General features: G+C 34.9%; 1 protein-coding gene across 3 annotated transcripts in view; it reads right to left on the bottom strand.

Annotated features, from left to right (window-relative positions):
* The window catches only part of FAM227B (family with sequence similarity 227 member B), a 208748-nt gene extending 190780 nt beyond the window's left edge, over positions 1-17968 (bottom strand). For all 3 annotated transcript variants that reach the window (XM_054716253.1, XM_054716251.1, XM_054716252.1), the window contains exons 1-5: positions 17918-17968; positions 15671-15760; positions 13492-13536; positions 5473-5704; positions 3835-3902 (exon numbers count right to left, since the gene is read on the bottom strand). In XM_054716253.1, coding sequence (XP_054572228.1) covers positions 3835-3902; positions 5473-5704; positions 13492-13536; positions 15671-15700 — 375 coding nt within the window. In that variant the 5' untranslated portion in view covers positions 15701-15760; positions 17918-17968. The remainder of the gene's footprint in view (positions 1-3834; positions 3903-5472; positions 5705-13491; positions 13537-15670; positions 15761-17917) is intronic.
* Between the last annotated feature and the right edge of the window lie 2034 nt (positions 17969-20002).

The following is a 20002-nucleotide window of genomic DNA, read 5'->3' as shown; positions in this document are numbered from 1 at the left end:
GAGAATCCAGAAAAAAGGGCAATTACATTCATTTATTTTTTAAATACTATAGAAAAATATTTATTAATAAAAATTCCATAATACATTTAACTCACTATATGTATATAAGTTAATAAAATTTTTCTAAAAAATTAAATTAAAGATAAATCAGTGACAATTAAATAGTGGGGTATATATAATTTATCTATAAATAACAGAATTCGAATTCTTATCTTTTTAGTGCTTATTTATTTAACTTTAAAAAATGACTACCTTAGTCATAATCAGGAAAAAAAAAAGTAATTTTGAAATTTAAAAAAGTAACATTTACTAAGGTGGAGAGACTAGTGGTGGTACTTTCGGTTTTTATAGCTTTAACATTATATAATTTTAAGTGTATTTTTAAAAAGGACTAAGTTTCTAGTAGTAATTAAAAGCCAATTATGATTCTAATCAAAATCTCAAAGAGATTTTTTAAATGACAAAGCAATTCTGAAGGTAATACAAAGAATTCTTAACTTTTTTATTTTTTATTCAATTTATTGGGGTAATATCTCTTAACAAATTATAGGTGTACAAGTCTATAATGCATCATCTGTATACTGTATTGTGTGTTCACCACCCAGTCAAGTAAGTCTCCTTATGTCACCATTTATTGCCCTTTTACCCTCTTCTATCGCTCCCACCCTCCTTTTTCTCTGGTAATCACCATACTGTTATCTGTATCTATGAGTTTGTTTTTTTGCTTAATCCCTTCACCTTTTTCACCCAGTCCACTGCCCCTACTCCCAACGGCTGTCAGTCTGTGTTCTACTTCTATGAGTCTGTTTCTATTTTGTTTATTTTGTTCATCAGATTCCACATATAAGTAAAGTCATATGGTGTTTTCCTTTGACTGGCTTATTTCACTTAACGTAATATTCTCTAGCTCATGCCATGCTGTTGCAAAAGGTAAGATTTCCTTATTTTTTACAGTTGAGTAGTATTCCATTGTGTAAATGTACCACTGATTTTTTTTATCTCCTCATCTATTGATGGGCACTTGGGCTGCTCCCAAATCTTGGTTATCTATATAATAAAAGCCTAAGCGACCGTTATGGCGGAATGACCAGAACAGCTGGTCACTATGATGCACACTGACCACCAGGGGGCAGACTCTCAATGCAGGAGCCCCCTGGTGGTCAGTGTGCTCCCACAGGGGGAGCACTGCTCAGCCAGAAGCCGGGCTCATGGCTGGCGAGCTCAGCGGCTGTGGTGGGACCCTCTCCTGCCTCCAAGGCAGCGCTAAGCAGCAGAGAGCAGGCTGCGGTAAGGAGCGAGGGGTCCTGGACTGTGAGAGGGTGCAAGCCGAGCTGAGGGGACCCGCCCTCCCCCCACCCCGCCCGCTCAGTGCATAAATTTTGTACATCGGCCTCTAGTTGTAAATAATGCTGCAATGAATATACTAGGGGTGCATATATTCTTTCAAATCAGTGTTTCGGGTTTCTTGGGATATATTACCAGAAGTGGAATCACTTGGTTATTTTTAAGTTTTTGAAGAAATGCCACCTGTTTTCCAAAGTGGCAGCACCAGTCCCCATTCCCACCAACAATGCATGAGGTTTCCCTTTTCTCCCATCCTTGCCAACACTTGTCTGTTGATTTATTGATGATAGCCATTCTGACAGATGTGAGGTGTTATCTCATTGTGGTTTTAATTTGCATTCTCTGATGATTAGTGACAGTGAGCATCTTTTCATATGTCTGTTGACTATTTGTATATTCTCTTTGGAGAAATATCTATTAAGGTCCTTTGCCCATTTTTTAATTGGATTAATTTTTTTTTTGGTGTTGAGTTTTATAAGTTCTTTATAAATCTTGAATATTAACCCCTTATCAGATGTATCAATGAATATGTTCTCCCATTTCAATGGAGTATCTTTTCCTTTTGTTGATGGTTTCATTTGCTGTGCAAAAACATTTTAGTTTTATGTAGTCTCATTTGTTTCTTTTTAATTTTGTTTCCCTTGCCTGAGAAGACGTATCAGAAAAGATATTGCTATGAGAAATGCCTGAGATTTTACTGCCTATGTTTCCTTCTAGAATTTTTATGGTTTCAAGTCTAACATTTAAGTCTTTAATCCATTCTGAGTTTATTCTTGTGTATGGTATAAGAAGGGGTCTAGTTTCATTTTTCTGCAGGTATCTAATTTTTCCAACACCATTTATTGAATAAACTATTTTTACCCCACTGTATGATCTTGCTTCCACTGCTGAATATTAATTGACCATAAAAGCATGGATTTATTTCTGGGCTCTCTATTCTGTACCACTGACCTACAGTTATATATCTGTATTTATGCCAGTACCATGCTGTTTTGATTATTATGGCCTTGTAGTATAATTTGGTATCAGGTAGAGTGATTCCTCCAACTTTGTTCTTTTTCAAGATTGCTGTGCTACTCGGGGTCTTTTGTGGTTCCATATAAATTCTTGGAATATTTGTTCTAGTTATGAGAAATATGCCATTGGTATCTTGACAGGAATGGTATTAAATCTATAGATTACTTTGGTTAACATGGATATTTTAATGAGGTTAATTCTTCCTATCCATGAACATGGTATATACTTCCACTTATTTGTATCTTCAGTTTCTTTCTTCGATGTCTTATAATTTACAGGCCTTTTACATTCCTGGTTAAATTTATTCTAAGGCATTTAATTTTTTGGATGCAACTGGAAATGGAATTGTTTTCTCAGTTTCCATTTCTGTACTTCATTGTTGGTGTGTAAAAATGCAACTGACTTCTGGATATTAATTTTGTATCTTGCTACTTTACTGAATTCACTAATTAGTTCTCGTAGTTTCTTCATGAAATCTTTAGGGTTCTCTATATACAGTAACATGTCACCTGTAAATAATGACAATTTTACGTCATCCTTTCCAATTTGGATGCCTTTTATTTCTTATTCTTGTCTGACTGCTGTGGCTAGGACTTTAGTACAATGTTGAATAAGAGTGGCGAAAGTGGACATACCTATATTGTTCCTAATCTTAAGAAAATGCTTTTAGTTTTTGCTCATTGTATAATGTTGGCTATGGGCTGTCATACATGGCCTTTATTATGTTGTTGTATGTGCCCTCTATTCTTACTTTGTTGAGAGTTTTTATCATAAATAGGTGCCAGATTTTATCAAATGCTTTTTCTGCATCTATTGATATGATCATGTGATTTTTATCCTTCATTTTGTTTATGTAGTGTATCACGTTTATTGATTTGTGGCTACTGTACCTACCTTGCATCCCTGGAATAAAGCCCACTTGATCATAGTGTATGATCTTTTTAATGAATTGTTGGATCCAGTTTGCTAATATTATGTTGAGGGTTTCGGCATCTATGTTCATCAGGGATACTGGCCTATAATTTTATTTCTTTGTAGTATCCTTATGTGGTGTTGGAATTAGGATAATGTTGGCCTAATGTTATCCTGGGAGTCTTCCCTCTGCCTGAGTTTTTTGGAATAGTTTCAGAAGGATAGGTGTTAGTTCTTCTTTGAATGTTTGGTAAAAGGAATTCTTAATTTTTTCTATAGGAAGAGAACTGATATGGGACCTGCACTAAGTATAGGACATAAATTATTAAATAACAAGAGGATGAAATATATACATTTTAAAAATCACTTCTAGTGATATGAAAATGCCAACACTTTGATATTGTGTGTGTAAAGAAAATAGGAGTCCAGATATTTTAAAAATACAGAGATAGGTAGATGATAAAAAACTATAAGAAAATTTCAAAAAGTTATCCATGCAATTACAGTGATTATATTTTCTGTGGAAATATAATTTTTTAAGAATGAAAACAAATACCATACCATTATCATCTTTTTCTTATGGTGCTTCTTTAGAAATGCCTCATATTTTTCCAATTTTCCAAGAGTACCTTTAAAAAAACAAGAATTCATAATATATATGTGTGTATTTGTGTGTATGTGTATACACATATATATCGCCTTTAAAAGTGAAAAAGATGTAAGTACTTTAAATAAAATATATATAAAACTATTCAATGGGATCAACTAGCTATTTTGATAAGTATAATGCTAGATACACAAATGCTTGTTGAATGAATAGATTACTATTATTTCTTCTGTTTCCTTTATTTTACAGAAATGTCGTGCTCCAACTAGTGTGTCTTTAGTACTTACTCCTATATCTAAAGTTTTACAACAATCTGTTCTTACTGAACAAGCCCATGTTGTTTAAATAGTTCAGTCACTTGCATTGTGGTTTCATGGTCACCTTAAATTCCAGAAAGTACAGGACTTTGAAACATGGACCAGTGAAAGACTCTAGGGAGCTCTGAAGTCAGTTAACCTGGAATTGAGTCAAGCTTTGATATTTACATATTGAGGATAATATACATAAAATTAGTTTTTTAAAGTACACACATGTGTTCTCTCTCTCTCTCTCTCTCTCTCTCTCTCTCATATATATATATATGTACATATATATACATATACATACACACACACACATACATGCATATATGCTTCAAAATATTTTATATTAAAAATACAAAATTAAATAAGAAAATTTAAAATAAAACTTAGTACTAGTGTATTTAAACACATTCTCAGAATTTGAAAAATAGAGATCCATAAAAGAATATTAACCTTTTGCACTCGGATGTCGAGTGTGACTCGACACGGTTAGCATTAGAATAAAGGAATCGAGAAAAAAGCAAGCGAGTGCAAAGGGTTAAATATCTAAATAATATGACTAATTAAATTTATTTAATACATTGAAAATACTTTATAAGTATAACTAATATCAGCATTTTTAAGGCTTACCCATGACAAGTTTGCCCATTAAATAAAAAATAAGGTAAGTTTCACCATTAGTATGTAAAAACTTTTAGATACTAAAAGTGTTAATTAGATAATAAAAATAGTTATACAAATACTTAAAAGAAGTAAAAAATTAACATTCCTAGTAGATATGCTTTTTACCCAGTCTGCAGCTATTCAGTTCTGAATACTAAACACTACCTTCCTACAAGCTAAACTAGCACATGTAAATCCACTCTCACCCCCTTTACTTTGGGTTTTAGGTATTTATGTTCTTATAACCTGACTCTTGCTGGCTCACTTATCTCTGGTACCAGTATCAGTTTATATAATCCATCCTGTTTCCCTGATATTTGGCTACCCCTGTCCTAGCTTAACAGAGTTTATAACTATTTGAGTTTTTGTCCTAGCAATACTTTCTTTGAATCCACGTGTTCATGTTCAACTAAAAATCTGTACTGGACCATATGGAAAGAAAGAGGTTTAAAATAAATTTATTATAATGTCTTTTAGATATTTTATACCTTAGGATTTCATTACTTATGAGACTGCACACAGAGACAGACAGACAGACGTAGATACACACACACACACACACACACACACACACACACACACACACACAACTGACCATTGCTCTACTCATATAAAAATACGGTTTACCTTTTTCAGAAATTACATTTTCCCACTCAAGAATTTTAGAGGCATGGTTTTTCAAAAGAATTGAACATTCCTGTAATCTTGCCTCCATGATCATGATTGCACCATGTCTTCGAGGGACATGTTCCCATAGGTGTGTATAAATTGAAGTAAATGAACTATCTTCTTTTATTTTCCTCAGAATGTACGCCCATTTATCTTTATCTCTAAAGATGATTTCCCCTGGCCAATATTCCTGCAAAAAAATGTTATCCAATACAACTTAAATCAATTAGCTAAAATTGAGATTTTATTACACAGCATTATTTTTTATTAAATGTATTCTTTAAAATTCTTGAAATAATCATAAACTTTAGAAGTTTTAAATGCTTTATAAAAACTTTTTGTCCTAAATCACTTGAAAATAAGTTGCTTATCTACCATCCTTGAATACTTCAGTGTGTATTTCCTAAAAACAAATACATTATTCTATATAACCAAAATTAATCACCAGACTCAGGAAATTGGTATTGATATACTGTTTCCTAGCTAACCCTCAGATTCTATTCAAGTTTCATCAATTGAACCAATAATGCACTTTATAGCAAAGGGATCTAGTTTAGTATTACACATTCATTTTTCTTCAAATGTCTTTAGCTCCCCAGTCTTTCTTGTGTACTTAAAAACATGAGCTCACACTGGTATTTCTAATTCCAAGTTCAAACATTCGATTTTCTCTCTTTCCATGTTATAATTATCATCTCCAACAATGAAAAACCTAGCTGCCATTATTTTTAATATATGTATTTATTTTATCTATCTTCTCAGATGATCACTAACCAATCTCTTCTATCTACTGGTAGCTTCTTCTCTATTGGATGCCCTTCTCATCCTGCTCAGGCTCTGACACCTCTTTCCAGGCTGCCCCTTCTATAGGGATAGCCTCCTTACCCCCACTTGGGCTCTGACTTCCCATATCAGGCCATAGCCTACCTCCCCTCCCACCTCCTGAAATCACTTTTCATTCCTTCCCCTGGCTACATGTGGATACCATCCTCATTCCCTTGGACTCTGACACCTATGGTGTAACGTGGACACCCTCCTCACTGTGGTTGAGTTCAGAAAGCTTGCTCTCCGTTATCACAGTGAATCCCTATCTCCCCTGCCAATTTGGAGGCCTGCCTTGTTTTGGCCCCCAAATGGCTTTAGGACTAAATTACTCAGGAAGGGAAGGAGATGATAAAAGAGAGGAAAATAATAGGAATAGAAGGGGAATCACAACATTAATATTTGCAAACCAAATAAAAGATTATCTTTCAATATAATCAATTAATAACAAAACAAAGAAATTTAGCCAAAATAATTAAGGGATGTTAAGTAAGAGAATGAGTTCTGGAACTTGTGTGATGTAAAACTCTTTAATAAATTTTGGTAAAATATTCTGGGAATTTAGCTAAATGGGAATAAATCTGAAATCTCCAGGTCAGGAATTTTAAACTTGCCTTAGTCCATTCCACTTCCCTTTTTCTTCCTTTAAAAGCCTATAAAAGCCACTAACATTAAAGGGATTAGTGTTAGGGCCAGGGTAGTGGAGGATATGGTGACTAATTAGACCTATCAAAGCCCATTCAACTCTAAAATTCAATGATGTACACACTCTGCTACAGTTCTTACTGATGCCCCAAACCTGGAGGCAAGTTGTCCCCCTTTTCCCTATGTTTATTGGACACTAGAATCGATGCCTTCTGTTATGGTCTGAATGTTTGTGTCACCCCCAAAGTTTGTATGTTGAAATCCTAACCCTAAAAGTGGTGGTATTAGGAAGTGGAGCTTTTGGAGGTGAGTAGGTCATGAGGGTGAAGCCTTCATGGTTCGTATTAGTTCCCTTATAAAAGGAGCTCCAGAGAACTTGCTCATCTCTTCTACCATACGAGGTCACAACAAGAAGGCTCTGTGTGTGAACCAGGAAGCCGGTTTTGTACTAGACTCCAAATCTGCTAGTGCCTTGATCTTGTACTCCCAGCCTCCCAAACTGTGAGAAATCAGTTTCTGCTATTTATAAGAAGAAAAATAAAAGCCCACTACAGTCATCATACATATCTTTATGAATGGTGCTCTCTAATGATAACAAGTAGATAAATAATACCCTTCTTTTAATGTTAGAAACCTTTCCCAGAGAGATCTAGGTCCTTCTGCCATTTTGGAATAAAAAATATTACTCAGATACATAAGTACACCCTCCAAAAACTTTCAAACCTATGTTTTAAAGAAGACACTCAACCACCTGGGTATTGTGTCAAAATACTGTGTCAAAGATCTCAGAAGAATAAGATATGATCATAGGATACAATCCCTGAAGACAAACATGATCAATTTAGAATGGCAACCACTTTTGAAAACATAGTTCCCTCATAATCACTAGAGTCATTTAAATAGATGAATGAACAAATAAAACAGCTATTCCCTGAATAAAGAGACTGGAAAGGAAATAATTATTCTCTCTATCGTAAATTACCTTTGATCTTCTGTGAAAGATCACAGTAGGGATCTGAGTATCCTCCAGGTCTGTATTACAAACCTAGCAGGCCTATTAACAAAATTTGACACTGATGCCCTAAGACAAGATGAATTAAAGTACTACCAGGTAGAAGTCACATGAAAGCAGAAAAAAGACAAAAGAATAATAAATAAACAGCAGGGAAGGTCAACTGTAATAAATACATAAGGAAAGATTCAAACCAACTCTTCAGTACCTAAATAATTGAAAAGGAATAAAAAACGGTGACAGTATTGAATCAGGCAGAAGGAGGAGAGTGACATAAATTCCACAAGGGCAGGAATATTTATATTTTTTTGCTCATTGTTGTATCTTCAGTGTCCAGAACATTACCTGGCAAATAGTAGGTAGTGAATAAAAATAATTAAATGAATAGAACAAATAAGAGAAATGATAATGACACAACATTAGTGGAACAAAACGATGCCATAAAAATGTAAAAATATTTTTATAAAAACAAAAATAGAAACAGAATGTTGATGAAGGGGGAGAAGCAAGAAGAGAATGTGGGAATTGGTCAATAGAGAAATGAGGAGAGAAATGATTGAAGGTAAGAAAGAACACAGAACTATAACAAAGGAGAGGAAGAGAGGAAAGAGGAGTAGAAGGTATAAAATATTAAAATTAGAAAAGAAAGATAGAGATAGTGAAAATTTACCACAATGAGAGGGCTTAAGATGATGTAAGAAACGATAAAGCATCCTATATATAAAAGCCTAGTATGCAAATCGACCAAAGGGCGGAACAACCAGCGGAACGACCAACAGAATGACCGGTCACTATGACACGCACTGACTACTAGGGGGCAGACGCTCAACACAGGAGCTGCCCCCAATTCGCAGGCCCCAGGCCAGCTAAGGCAGGTGCCAGCGGGGCCCCTCCGCCCCCGATTGCCCCGCCAGTTGCCCCACAGAATGGTCCTGATCGCTGGCCAGGCCTAGGGACCCTACCCATGCATGAATTTCGTGCACCGGCCCCTAGTAAAGTATAAGAAACTAAAAGCTGACATGGACGGTCCAGGTACTGTTCTAATGCTAATTAGTAGCAGAGCTGGGATTTGAACATAGGCAACCTGGCAATCTGAGCCCAGAGCCTATGATTTTAACCACTACACAACTATGAAAATACATACCTTTGCTTTTATATTTTAGAAAAATTAAACAGAGATAGGCTTAGCCATAAGTGGTTTAGAATATATTTCAATTTCTCTTTTGTTTTATTCACTTGTTTATAATATGCCACATTTCAAAAAAGAATGACAACTTCATGAAGGCAAGGACCTTTGCCCGTTTTAATTCACTGATACATTCTACTAGGTATACCAGTTAATAATGGCGGATTTTGTAATCAAAGAAAACACAATAGTTTCAAGAGAAACATAAAAAGCTTTATTCAAAGTAATGCCCATCGCTAGCTACATATTTCCCCCATCTTTCAGGTAATTTATGGATACCGTCCCAATAGAACTTTTCTTGTTTTTAGGCAAACCATTCAGAGACCCAATTTTCCACTTCTTTGTACGTTTTGAAGAAAGTGTGTGTGCCATCAATCCGAACAAGTGGTAATCTGAAGGAGTAAGGTCTGGTGAATACGGCGGATAGGTCAATACTTTCCAGGAAAGATCTTTTTATGTGTCTTTAACTGGTTTTGAAGTGTGTGATGGTGAATGAACAAATAAAACAGCTATTCCCGGAATAAAGAGAATGAAAAGGAAATAATTATTCTCTCTATCATAAAGTACCTATGATCTTCTGTGAAAGATCACAGTAAGAATCTGAGTATCCTCCAGGTCTGTATTACAAACCTAGCAGGCCTATTAACAAAATTTGAAGCAAATTTATCATGAAGCAAAATTACTTTGCCGTGTCTTCTGGCACATTCTGGTCATTTCACAATCAAAGCATGGTTCAAATTGATTATTTGTTGTCAGTATTAATCAGTATTAATGGTTTCACCTGGTTTTAGAAGCTCATAGTATACCATACCTTCCTGATCCCACCAAACGCAGAGCATTGTCTTCTTTCTGAATCAATTTTGCCTTGCAGTCGATGTTGATGGTTGACCTGGATCAACCCATGATTTTGTGCATTTGGGATTCTCAAAATAAATCCACTTTTCATTACCAGTCACAATTCAATGCAAAAAAGACTTTCTTTTGTGCTGTTGAAGCAACATTTTACTGATGACTTTTTGGTTTTCCATTTGTTTTTCGTTCAGTTGATGTGGCACCCATTTTCCTTCCTTTAAAATCTTTCCCATTGCTTGTAAACAATTGGAAATTGCTGACCAGCGTTTAATCTTTCTGCAAGTTGTTTTTGAGTTTGACATGCATCTTCATCCAATAATGCTTGTAATTGTTGGTCTTCAAACTTTTTCGGTTGACCTGGACGTTCTTTGTCTTTCACATCAAAATCATTATTTTTAAAGCGTTTAAACCAGCGTTCACAGTATCTTGAGATGGAGCACGTTCACCATAAGCTTCCCGAAGTATACGATAACCTTTTCTTCAAAATAGAGTAATGAATTAAAACTTCCCGCAAATGCTCTTTTTTTGGCACGAAATTTGACATTTTTAAATGTAAAAATATCTATGATGTTAACACCTTCAGAAAATTTGACATATGAAATTTTGAAGCTTGTTGTCAATACAACAAAATAGCATACATATCAAATCGCATATATATCAACATGTGTGTAACTCCATCTATTGAAAATAATCTGATTAACTGGTACACCTAGTAAATGTCTATGTGCCTGATACACAATAGGTACTCAAAAATATGTTTTAAATGAATTTTATGGAGTTATTTGTTTTTTACTATTGTCTATAAGGTAGAAGTTTTGTCCAGCAAACAAAAAATTAAATATATAGTCATTTTATTCCTAGATGTCTTCAAATATTCAATAGTTTGGCAATGCATAAACATAGCCAAACCTTAAAAAAAAAAACAACTGTAAGTATTTGGTTGGGAAATCTAGACAATAAGAAAAAATGTACAGATACACCCATAAATGACAAAAATGGTACAACTGGATATATTATTTTATCAAATGTTAGCTGATAAAAATGGAAGGCCATCAATATAGACGTTGTCCTTTGCAAACAAGGATGGTACTTTAAGTTCGATTTTATTCTATCTTTGGTGAAGGGCATAAACCTGTGATCTTGATTTGATTATTATTATTCTTAATTTGAACAGAGTGACTATGCATTTCAACTTCAAACATTTGGAAAATTTCATCTGAAATCATAGGTTCTCAAACATGCATGATGGGATAGTCCAAATGTCTCCATAATTTTGCTGAGTTTGTCTTGATTTTAATTGTAACCCCTTTCCCTTGAGATTAAAAAAGACCCAGAACATCGTGATTAAGCTACAGCACATTTCCATCATTATTTAAATTAAAATGTTTGGAAAAACTAGAAACACCAATCAGAAAGGATATATGCACCCCTATGTTCATAGCAGCACAATTTACAATAGCTAAGATTTGGAAACAGCCTAGGTGCCCATCAGCAGATGACTAGATCAGAAAACTATGGTACATCTACACAATGGAATACTATGCTGCCATTAAAAAGAAGGAATTCTTACCATTTGCAGCAACCTGGATGGAACTGGAGAACATTATGTTAAGTGAAATAAGCCAGTCAATGAAAGAAAAATTCTACATGATCTCACTCATTGGTGGATAATAAAGAACATTATAAACTCATGAACAAAAAGATAGATACAGAGGCAGTAAAGCATCAAACAGACTGTCAAATTACAGCGGGAAGATTAGGGAGAGGTAGGGGAGATAAGAGATCAACCGAAGGACTTGTATGCATGCATATAAGCATAACCAATGGATGCAAAACACTGGGGGGTGAGGGTATGTATGGGAGTGGGGTGGGGGGGCAATGGTAAGATATGTACACATATAATACCTTAATAAAAAAAATGGAAAAAAATCACAGAAAAATATTTGCAAAAAACTTGTCCTAAAAATGTTTCAAAATTTCTGCTTTGCCCCAGTGATTGAAACAAACTTTTGAAAATTAAGAACATGTTCATTTTACTCCTAAAGGGATTTCAATCCTTTTTAAAAACATTAAGAAAACAAGAACACTTACTTAAACAAATATAAGAACAGAAAATAGATATTTAAAAATAGATATTTTTGAAACTCATTAAGAGGTTAGTCACAGCAAATTCTGTTTACATTTAAGCATAAGTAAGTGCAAATTAAAGTCTAATCTACTCAAAGTATGTACACACTTCATTAAAAAAGCCTCTCTGCCTTCCACATTAACATCATTTTCCTAGCCTTTGACACTCCTCAACACAAAACAAACCTGACCTTCAGATTCACAACTGTGTGAACCCAAGAGAAAACCCATACAATCCCAATAACTCCAGGAGTCAGTAGTTACAGATAATGGAAACTGGAGCTTTCAACATAAAAACACATTTTAAACATTTTACCCTGATTCAACATCAAAGAATACTGATGTAACACCACTGCAATACCCGTCTCAGCTGTGGTGAATGCAAATGATGTAAGTAAGCAAAACTGTCAGGTATTCTTTAAGGTGTAAATATATAAGACAAAAATCTTATATTAGCAAAACAATACAGATATGTCTATATAATTCTACTGATAGGACATTGGACTAGAATTTTTAAAAGTGGAAAAGAGAATAGAATATTGACAAGAAGGAACAGCTATGAGATAGAGCTTACTGAAAGGAGGTAACTATTTATAAAAATTTCCTACATTGAAATGTATTTTCTACATTCATTGTAATGTTATTTATAATAGCCAAGATGTGGAAGCAGCTCAAACACCCATTAGTAGATGAGTGCACAGATAAGCTGTGGTACAATTACACAATGGAATACTGCTCAGCCATAAAAAAGAAGAAAATCTTACCTTTTGCAACAGCATGGATGGACCTGGAGAGTATTATGCTAAATGAAATAAGCCAGCCAGAGAAAGACAAATATCACATGATATCACTTATATGTAGACTCTAATGAACAAACAAAATAGAAACAGACTCATAGATTTAGAAAACAGACTGACAGCTATTAGAGGGAAGGGGGTTGGAGGGCTGGGTTAAAAAGGTCAAGGGATTAAACAAGCAAACCAAGAAACCTCACCTTGTAGACACAGACAACAATATGGTAATTACCAGAGGTAAAGGAGAATGGGTGGGGGGGAGGTAGAAGAGAGTAAATGAGCAATAAATGGTCATGGAAGGAAATTTGACTTTGGGTGATGAACACACAATATACAGATGATGTATTATAGAATTGTACACCTGAAACTTATATAATTTTATTAACCAATGTCACCCCAATAAATTCAATAAAGAAAGAACAAAAAGAGAATGGAACTCCTAAGAGTTTCTATTATTAAAGCTTTTCCCTAAGCTTTCCATCTCCAGAACTGATATTTTAAAAGATGTATTGGCACATAAAACAGGATGCTCTACTCACCAAATTGTGTAACTTTAAGAATTCTTCAATGTTCTTTGGAGGTTCCTAATAAAGAAAAATCAATATTGTTCATTAACATAAATTCAGATTGTTTATAATGCTTATTATAATTTATTGAAGTAAATAAAAACACTTAACTTGTTATGATTTTTAGAGCCATAAGATATTGTAAAATACTCACTTTGTAAAGTCCCTATGCTTTGAAAAGTGACAGAGATCAGTGTTTAAATTTTGTGCCTCCAACCCAAGTTCTGTAAGAGGATTCCCTCTGATACCCCACTCCTAGAGAAAAGCTCCACATGAATCCTCCTGAATGTCCTCATTTCAAATTCCTACAAGAGTTACAAGATATTTTGGGCTTTCTGGGATGGTGTCTACAACAAATCCGGAGCCAAAACATAATAACATGCTCCTCTTGAAGATGAAGTATTTAAAAAGCCACACTAGTGACATGGTGAAAATACTTTAAATATTTGGATGTTTCAGTGTAATAAATAATAACCCTATTTTTATTAGCAGTTTCTTTGTAAGTTAAAAATGTATCCTTTCATTAGACAAATTAATTTTAATTGAGACTATGTATTGCTCTTCCTTGCCTTAGAGACTGTGTACACATTCTTCCTGCTGCTTAGAAGGTTCCCTGTCCCAAACCCTCTTCCTCCAACCCATTCTTGGCCTATTTAACTCTTACATCAAGTATCAAATTAAAAGTCATTTTTTCTAGGAAGCCTAATTTGGTCCCCAAAAAGATTCTCTATGGTAACAGACAGCAGATTTGTATCTTTACAAGGATAGAAACTATGGTGTAATCACTGCAGAATTGTCAAAATTTCATACAGAGGCTGGCCTATGGCCAATGCATAATAAGTACTTTAAGTGTTCATTAATTAATAAATGAGTATATGAATGTCAGAGAAATGCGTATTTACATATATTTTTAAAATAAGGAAAAAAAAACCTAGTGAGAAGACCAAAATAAGAGAAATTCAGAATATCCTATTTTTTTCCATTCTTTTTTTTTATTAAGGTATTACATGTGTACATATCTTCCCATTCCCTCCCCACTCCCATTCATGCCCTCACCACCCAGTGTCTTGCGTGCATTGGTTATGCTTATATGCATGCATACAAGTCCTTTGGTTGATCTCTTATCTCCCCCACCCCTCCCCAACCTTCCTATTATACTAGTAATACCCTAATGGTCTGATGATGATATGTCTGAAAAGATTGCATTACATTTTAATTTACTAAAACACATATTTCTTATCAATAGGTAAAATGATCAAGATTACAAAATCACAAGGCCACTGTAAAAATAACCACACATCTGAGTTTGAAGATAGTATTTCATTCTCTTAATATTGTTTAAAATAGATGATGAATATAAGTAAATATATTAATAGATAATACAGTAATGAAAAAATAAAGAATATGTGTAACAATCACAAAAAATAAGTGTTCAGATACAAAGATGCATACAGCTGTCAGGGAAATTTTATGGAAAGCATGAGACTCTAGGCCTAGTCAGATTGAGAAGCGTAGGAATAGGAGAGAAGTAGCACAAAATGCGTAGAGAAAAAAAATGTCCATGATATATGTTCAGGGATAGTTATTATAGCAGTTTGGCTAGAAAGAAGCTGTGAGTATATTTTGAAATGCACAGAATATAAAGGAGCCAAATTAAAACCAATTAAATTTTGACTTTTTTTGTTGTAATCTCTGTCTCATACAAATCACTTCTAGTACAAAGCACTATAATAATATCCACATTTCAATGAAAGGGAATTAGAAAATGAATTAAGGAAGTGAAACTTGTGTAGGAAAGTTCAGCTAATTTCAACATAAAATTCCAAAGTTCTCAGTTAAAAGGAAGTTAAATAAGGCTCTTGTTAGGATGTAGGAGAATGCAAAACACCTATGCTTCCATGGTAACAACAAGAAAAACCTGGACCAAATAAAAAGCTTACCTTCCTATGAGTTAGGGAAGAGTGCAGGATGCCAGTGAGCAGGAACAATTATATAATTAAACCAAGTGTAGGGCTGCCTAATCATGAGGCCCTGTGCAACTGCACAGTTTGAAAACCCATAAAGCTGCCTTACCTGGGAGCCTTAATGACCTGAAACCCAGAGAGAAATATGCCCTTTATAAGTGAGCATGATGCTGTTGCAGCTTCCTTACCCAGAAGTAAGCTCTGTGTTGGCTTCCCATGATTCAGCAATTTTGCAGAGACGAAGAGAAGTCAGGCTGGGCCTTAGGCGTCAGTGTGAGCTGGGGAAACAAACTGGAGTCTGAAAGATACCCAAACGCAAAAAAATAATAATAATAATAATAAAAAAATTACCCCCACACCTCACTTCTGAATCTTGTTGTGTGTGTGTGTGTTGTGTGTGTGTGTGTGTGTTTAAAAGCAGCAGCCGTGGAGGAGGGCTGGGAAGTTAGAGCATTTACATAGGCCAATGCGTTGTTATAATACTTGGGTTCTAAGGCCCTGACAAAGTTGACTCCAAAGGTGAACTAAAAATATTTAAAACTTCAGTCCAAACCTGTTCCAATGAAATACTGACAAGATATAAGAGGTGGCTTTGAAGAAGGATGTTGGAGGTGGGTTAATCACAGGTGAACTCAATCTAATGAAAGCTGCAGCCAACACTAAAGCTTAATACAAGCATAGAAAGATTTCAAAGGAACAGCCTCTCACTCTAAATGCCATGGTAAGAAAAAGGCTTGTACTCTCTTAGAACTAAATTAAACTTCAGTCTCCACATTTTTTCCACATAGTATCTAATACACAATAAGACAATTAAAAGACATATGAGAAGTAGAAAAATGGGACCCACAATCAAGAGAAAACAGTTAATACAAACCAATTCACTGAGAATACAATTATTGTAATTAGCAGATAAGGACTTTAAAACAACTATTATAAATAGGTTAAAGGTTTACAATATATATTGGATTATATAGTTCATGAAAATAATGGTGTATTTCAAGAGAAACAAATTTTAAAAAGAAACTACTGAAAAATTTGGAATACTAATCTTAAGAAAACTGGCGTGTCTAAATTAATATCAGACAAAGTAGACTTCAAGATAGGAGTATTACCATACCTAATTAAGGTTACTTCATATTGATAAAAGGCCAGTTCATTCAGAAGACATATCAGTGCTAAATGTGTTTGCACCTAATAAAAGAGCTTCAAAATAAATGTAGCAAAAATTGATCAAACTAATGAGAAATATTGTCAAAACCATAATTATAGTTGGAGTTCTTAACATATCTCTCTGAGTAATTGATAAATCAGGTATATACACAAATCAGTAAGGAGATAATTTGAACATTATCAAGCAACTTAACCTAATTGACATTTATAGAACATACGATTGCAGAATACACAATCTTTTAACGTAATGGAAGAGGAAACATTCATCATGAAGCTATGCCAAATTGTTTATGAGAAATATTGGCCTGAAATTTTCTCTATTATAATGTCCTTGTTAAGATTTGGAATTAAGGTTATTCTGGACTAAAAAAAAAAAAAAAAAAAGTTAGGTAATGTTTTTTTCTATTCTCTGAAAGAATTTGGAAATATGAAAGATCAATTCTATTTCTTCTTTTTTTTTTTAATATATTTTATTGATTTTTTACAGAGAGGAAAGGAGAGGGATAGAGAATCAGAAACATCGATGAGAGAGAAACATCGCTCAGCTGCCTCCTGCACACACCCCACTGGGGATGTGCCCGCAACCAAGGTACATGCCCTTGACCGGAATCGAACCCGGGACCCTTCAGTCCACAGGCCGACGCTCTATCCACTGAGCCAAACCAGTCAGGGCCTATTTCTTCTTTAAATGTTTGATAGACCTTGCTGGCGATGCTACCTAAATCTGAAGCTAGGGAGGAGTTTTAAATTGAGAATACTGTTATAGTATTAACTAGAGGCCCGGTGCATGAAATTTGTGCAGGAGTAGGGTCCCTAGGCCTGGAGGGTGATCAGGGCCAATCTGTGGGGCAATCAGCAGGGCGATCGGGCCCCCACTTGCACCCACCTTGGCCTGGAACCACACGCTCACCGGTCCTGATCCCTGGTGGTCAGCGCACGTCTAACTCCCGATTGATCAAACTCCTGCCTCTGGGGACAATTTGCATATTAGCCTTTTATTATATAGGAGGAGGATTGTGTTCCTCCTCAACCCAATTCCTATGTTGAAGCCCTACCCCCCAATGTGAGTATATTTGGATATGTTGCCTCTGGGGAAGATATCAAGGTTAAATGAGGTCTTAAGGGTGGGACCCTAATCCTATAGAGGTGTTGTCCTTATAAAGAAGAGGAAAAGGTGCCAGAGAGATGTTTCCCTGAATGCACAAAGGCCATGTGAGAACACAGTGAGAGGGCAGCCATGTACAAGCCGGGAAGAGAGATCTCACCAGAAACCAGCCCTGATGGCACGTTGATCTTGGATTTCTGGCCTCCACAACTGTGAGAAAACAAATCTCTGTTACTTAAGCCACCCAGTCCATGGTATTCTATTATGGTAGCCAGAGCAGACACATACAGATACAATTTCCCAAAATTAATATAGGATCATTCAGGAAGGCTAGTTCCTCTTACATCAGTTTTGGTAAATTGTGTTTATCAATAAAAATAAAAATATGTCAAATAGTTTGACATAAGTATTTGTTCTTAATATCCTCTTATTGTTTTTACTATCTGCAGGATGTTTCCTTTTTGATTCCTAATATTTGTACTTTTAGTTTTCTCCTTTTTTCTTGGTCAGTCCCCCCAAGGACTTATCAATTTTATTAATCTTTTCAAAGAAGGAATTTTGGCCTTGTTGCTTTTCTCCAGTGTAGATTTTTAAAAAATATTATTGATTTCTGCTTTTATCTTCATTAGTGCCTTTATTCTATAGATATTTGAGAATATTCCAATGTAAAATTTGATCCTATTATGAAGCTATTTGTTTGACAACCCCTGTTCAGGCACACTGAGCTTTCTATCACCATTTAATTCTCATTCTTCAATATGAATAGAAAGCCAAGGACTACTCGATATTTAAGGAATAACTATAAAAATTTTAAAAAGATAAAAACAAAAACAGAGAAATCCAAACAAATAACTGAAAATAAAATCTGAATGGATACAGATAATAGGAATAGAAGAAAATCTTTAAAATGTCTTTAAGATTCTTAGAAAGATACAAGGTAATACATCCCTGAAACCAAAATAGCATATTGTAAGGTAATAGAGAATTTTTAAAAAGTACAAATATAATGGTATTAATTAAATATTAAACAAAATGTCTGTGTGTGGGGGGGGGAGCGGGGGGAGGTGGAACTGAAGAAATCTGGGAATAGAATTAAAAAGTTAAAGAAAAGAATTAGAGAACAAAAGATAAGAATTTAGAGGATTATTCCAGCAAAATGATTTCAACCTAGAAATTTAAATATAGGCAGACTATCAAGTGTGTGACATTTTTCAGATCTGAAAAGTAGTAAAAAAAAAAAAAATCACCATTTCTCCCTGTATTAGTTTCATATTGCTGCTATAACAAAGGAGCACAAACTTAGTCACTTAAAACAGCACAGGTTTATTATCTCACAGTTCTGGAAATTGGAGTCTGAAACGGGTCTGCAAGGCTATGCTCCTTCTGGAGGCAGTAAGGGAGAATCTGTTTCCTTGCCTTTTCTAGTTTCTTGGAGTCATCTGCATTTCTTTACTCCTTAGCTCCTTCCTCCAACCTCAAAGCCAGCAATGCAGTATCTTCTCCCCTCTCTGTCCTCTTGTCTTCCTCTTATAAGGACACTTGAGATTATGCCTGGCCCAGCCAGATAATTCAGGGTATTTTCCCCATCTCAGGAACCTTAATTTAATTGCATGTGCTATGCAAGGTTCCTTTTGCCATATAAGAAAACATATTGCTAGGATCTGGAGATTAGGATGTGGACATCTTTGGGGGTGGTCATTATGCTGTCTACCATACTCCCATTCATGTTTTCTCAGGAAGGTACTGGAGGATATGTTTCATAAAAACAAAGGGCTAAACAAAGAAAAATTAAACAAGGGATCCAACACAGGAGAGCAGTATTGGATTGTAAAAGCAACCAATACTGAAGGAACTAGAGTTTATAATGCTCTAGAAGGACTATCTGGAGTATAAAAAATTAATCTTCTAGATTAACTGATGTGTTTGATTGTGACGTTTTAGCACTTTGGTAGAGTATTTGAGGGCAGATTACAAAAGAGTAAATGTAAATATGGCATTTGTTAAGACAAAGGAAAGTACCAGGTTGCATGAAAAGTCAACATGGTGAGGGCTGACTGATATTTACAAATGTTGATTTAAACAAAAACTGTGATATTACTATGCTGAGAGATGAGGGGATGAAAACGGGGGGCGGGGGGAATGTTGGAACACTTAGGGATGGTGTGATAAAAGAGCTTTGTCACTGACTTCCATAGGAGAAAGTCAATGAATAATGTCTGAGATTGAAAAATCAAGAAATTGCAGT

This window comes from Eptesicus fuscus, chromosome 5 (genome assembly GCF_027574615.1).
Source record: "Eptesicus fuscus isolate TK198812 chromosome 5, DD_ASM_mEF_20220401, whole genome shotgun sequence".
NCBI lineage: Eukaryota > Metazoa > Chordata > Mammalia > Chiroptera > Vespertilionidae > Eptesicus > Eptesicus fuscus.
The sequence above is the reverse complement of the archived record's forward strand: the minus strand, read 5'-3'. Positions and strand labels throughout refer to the sequence as shown.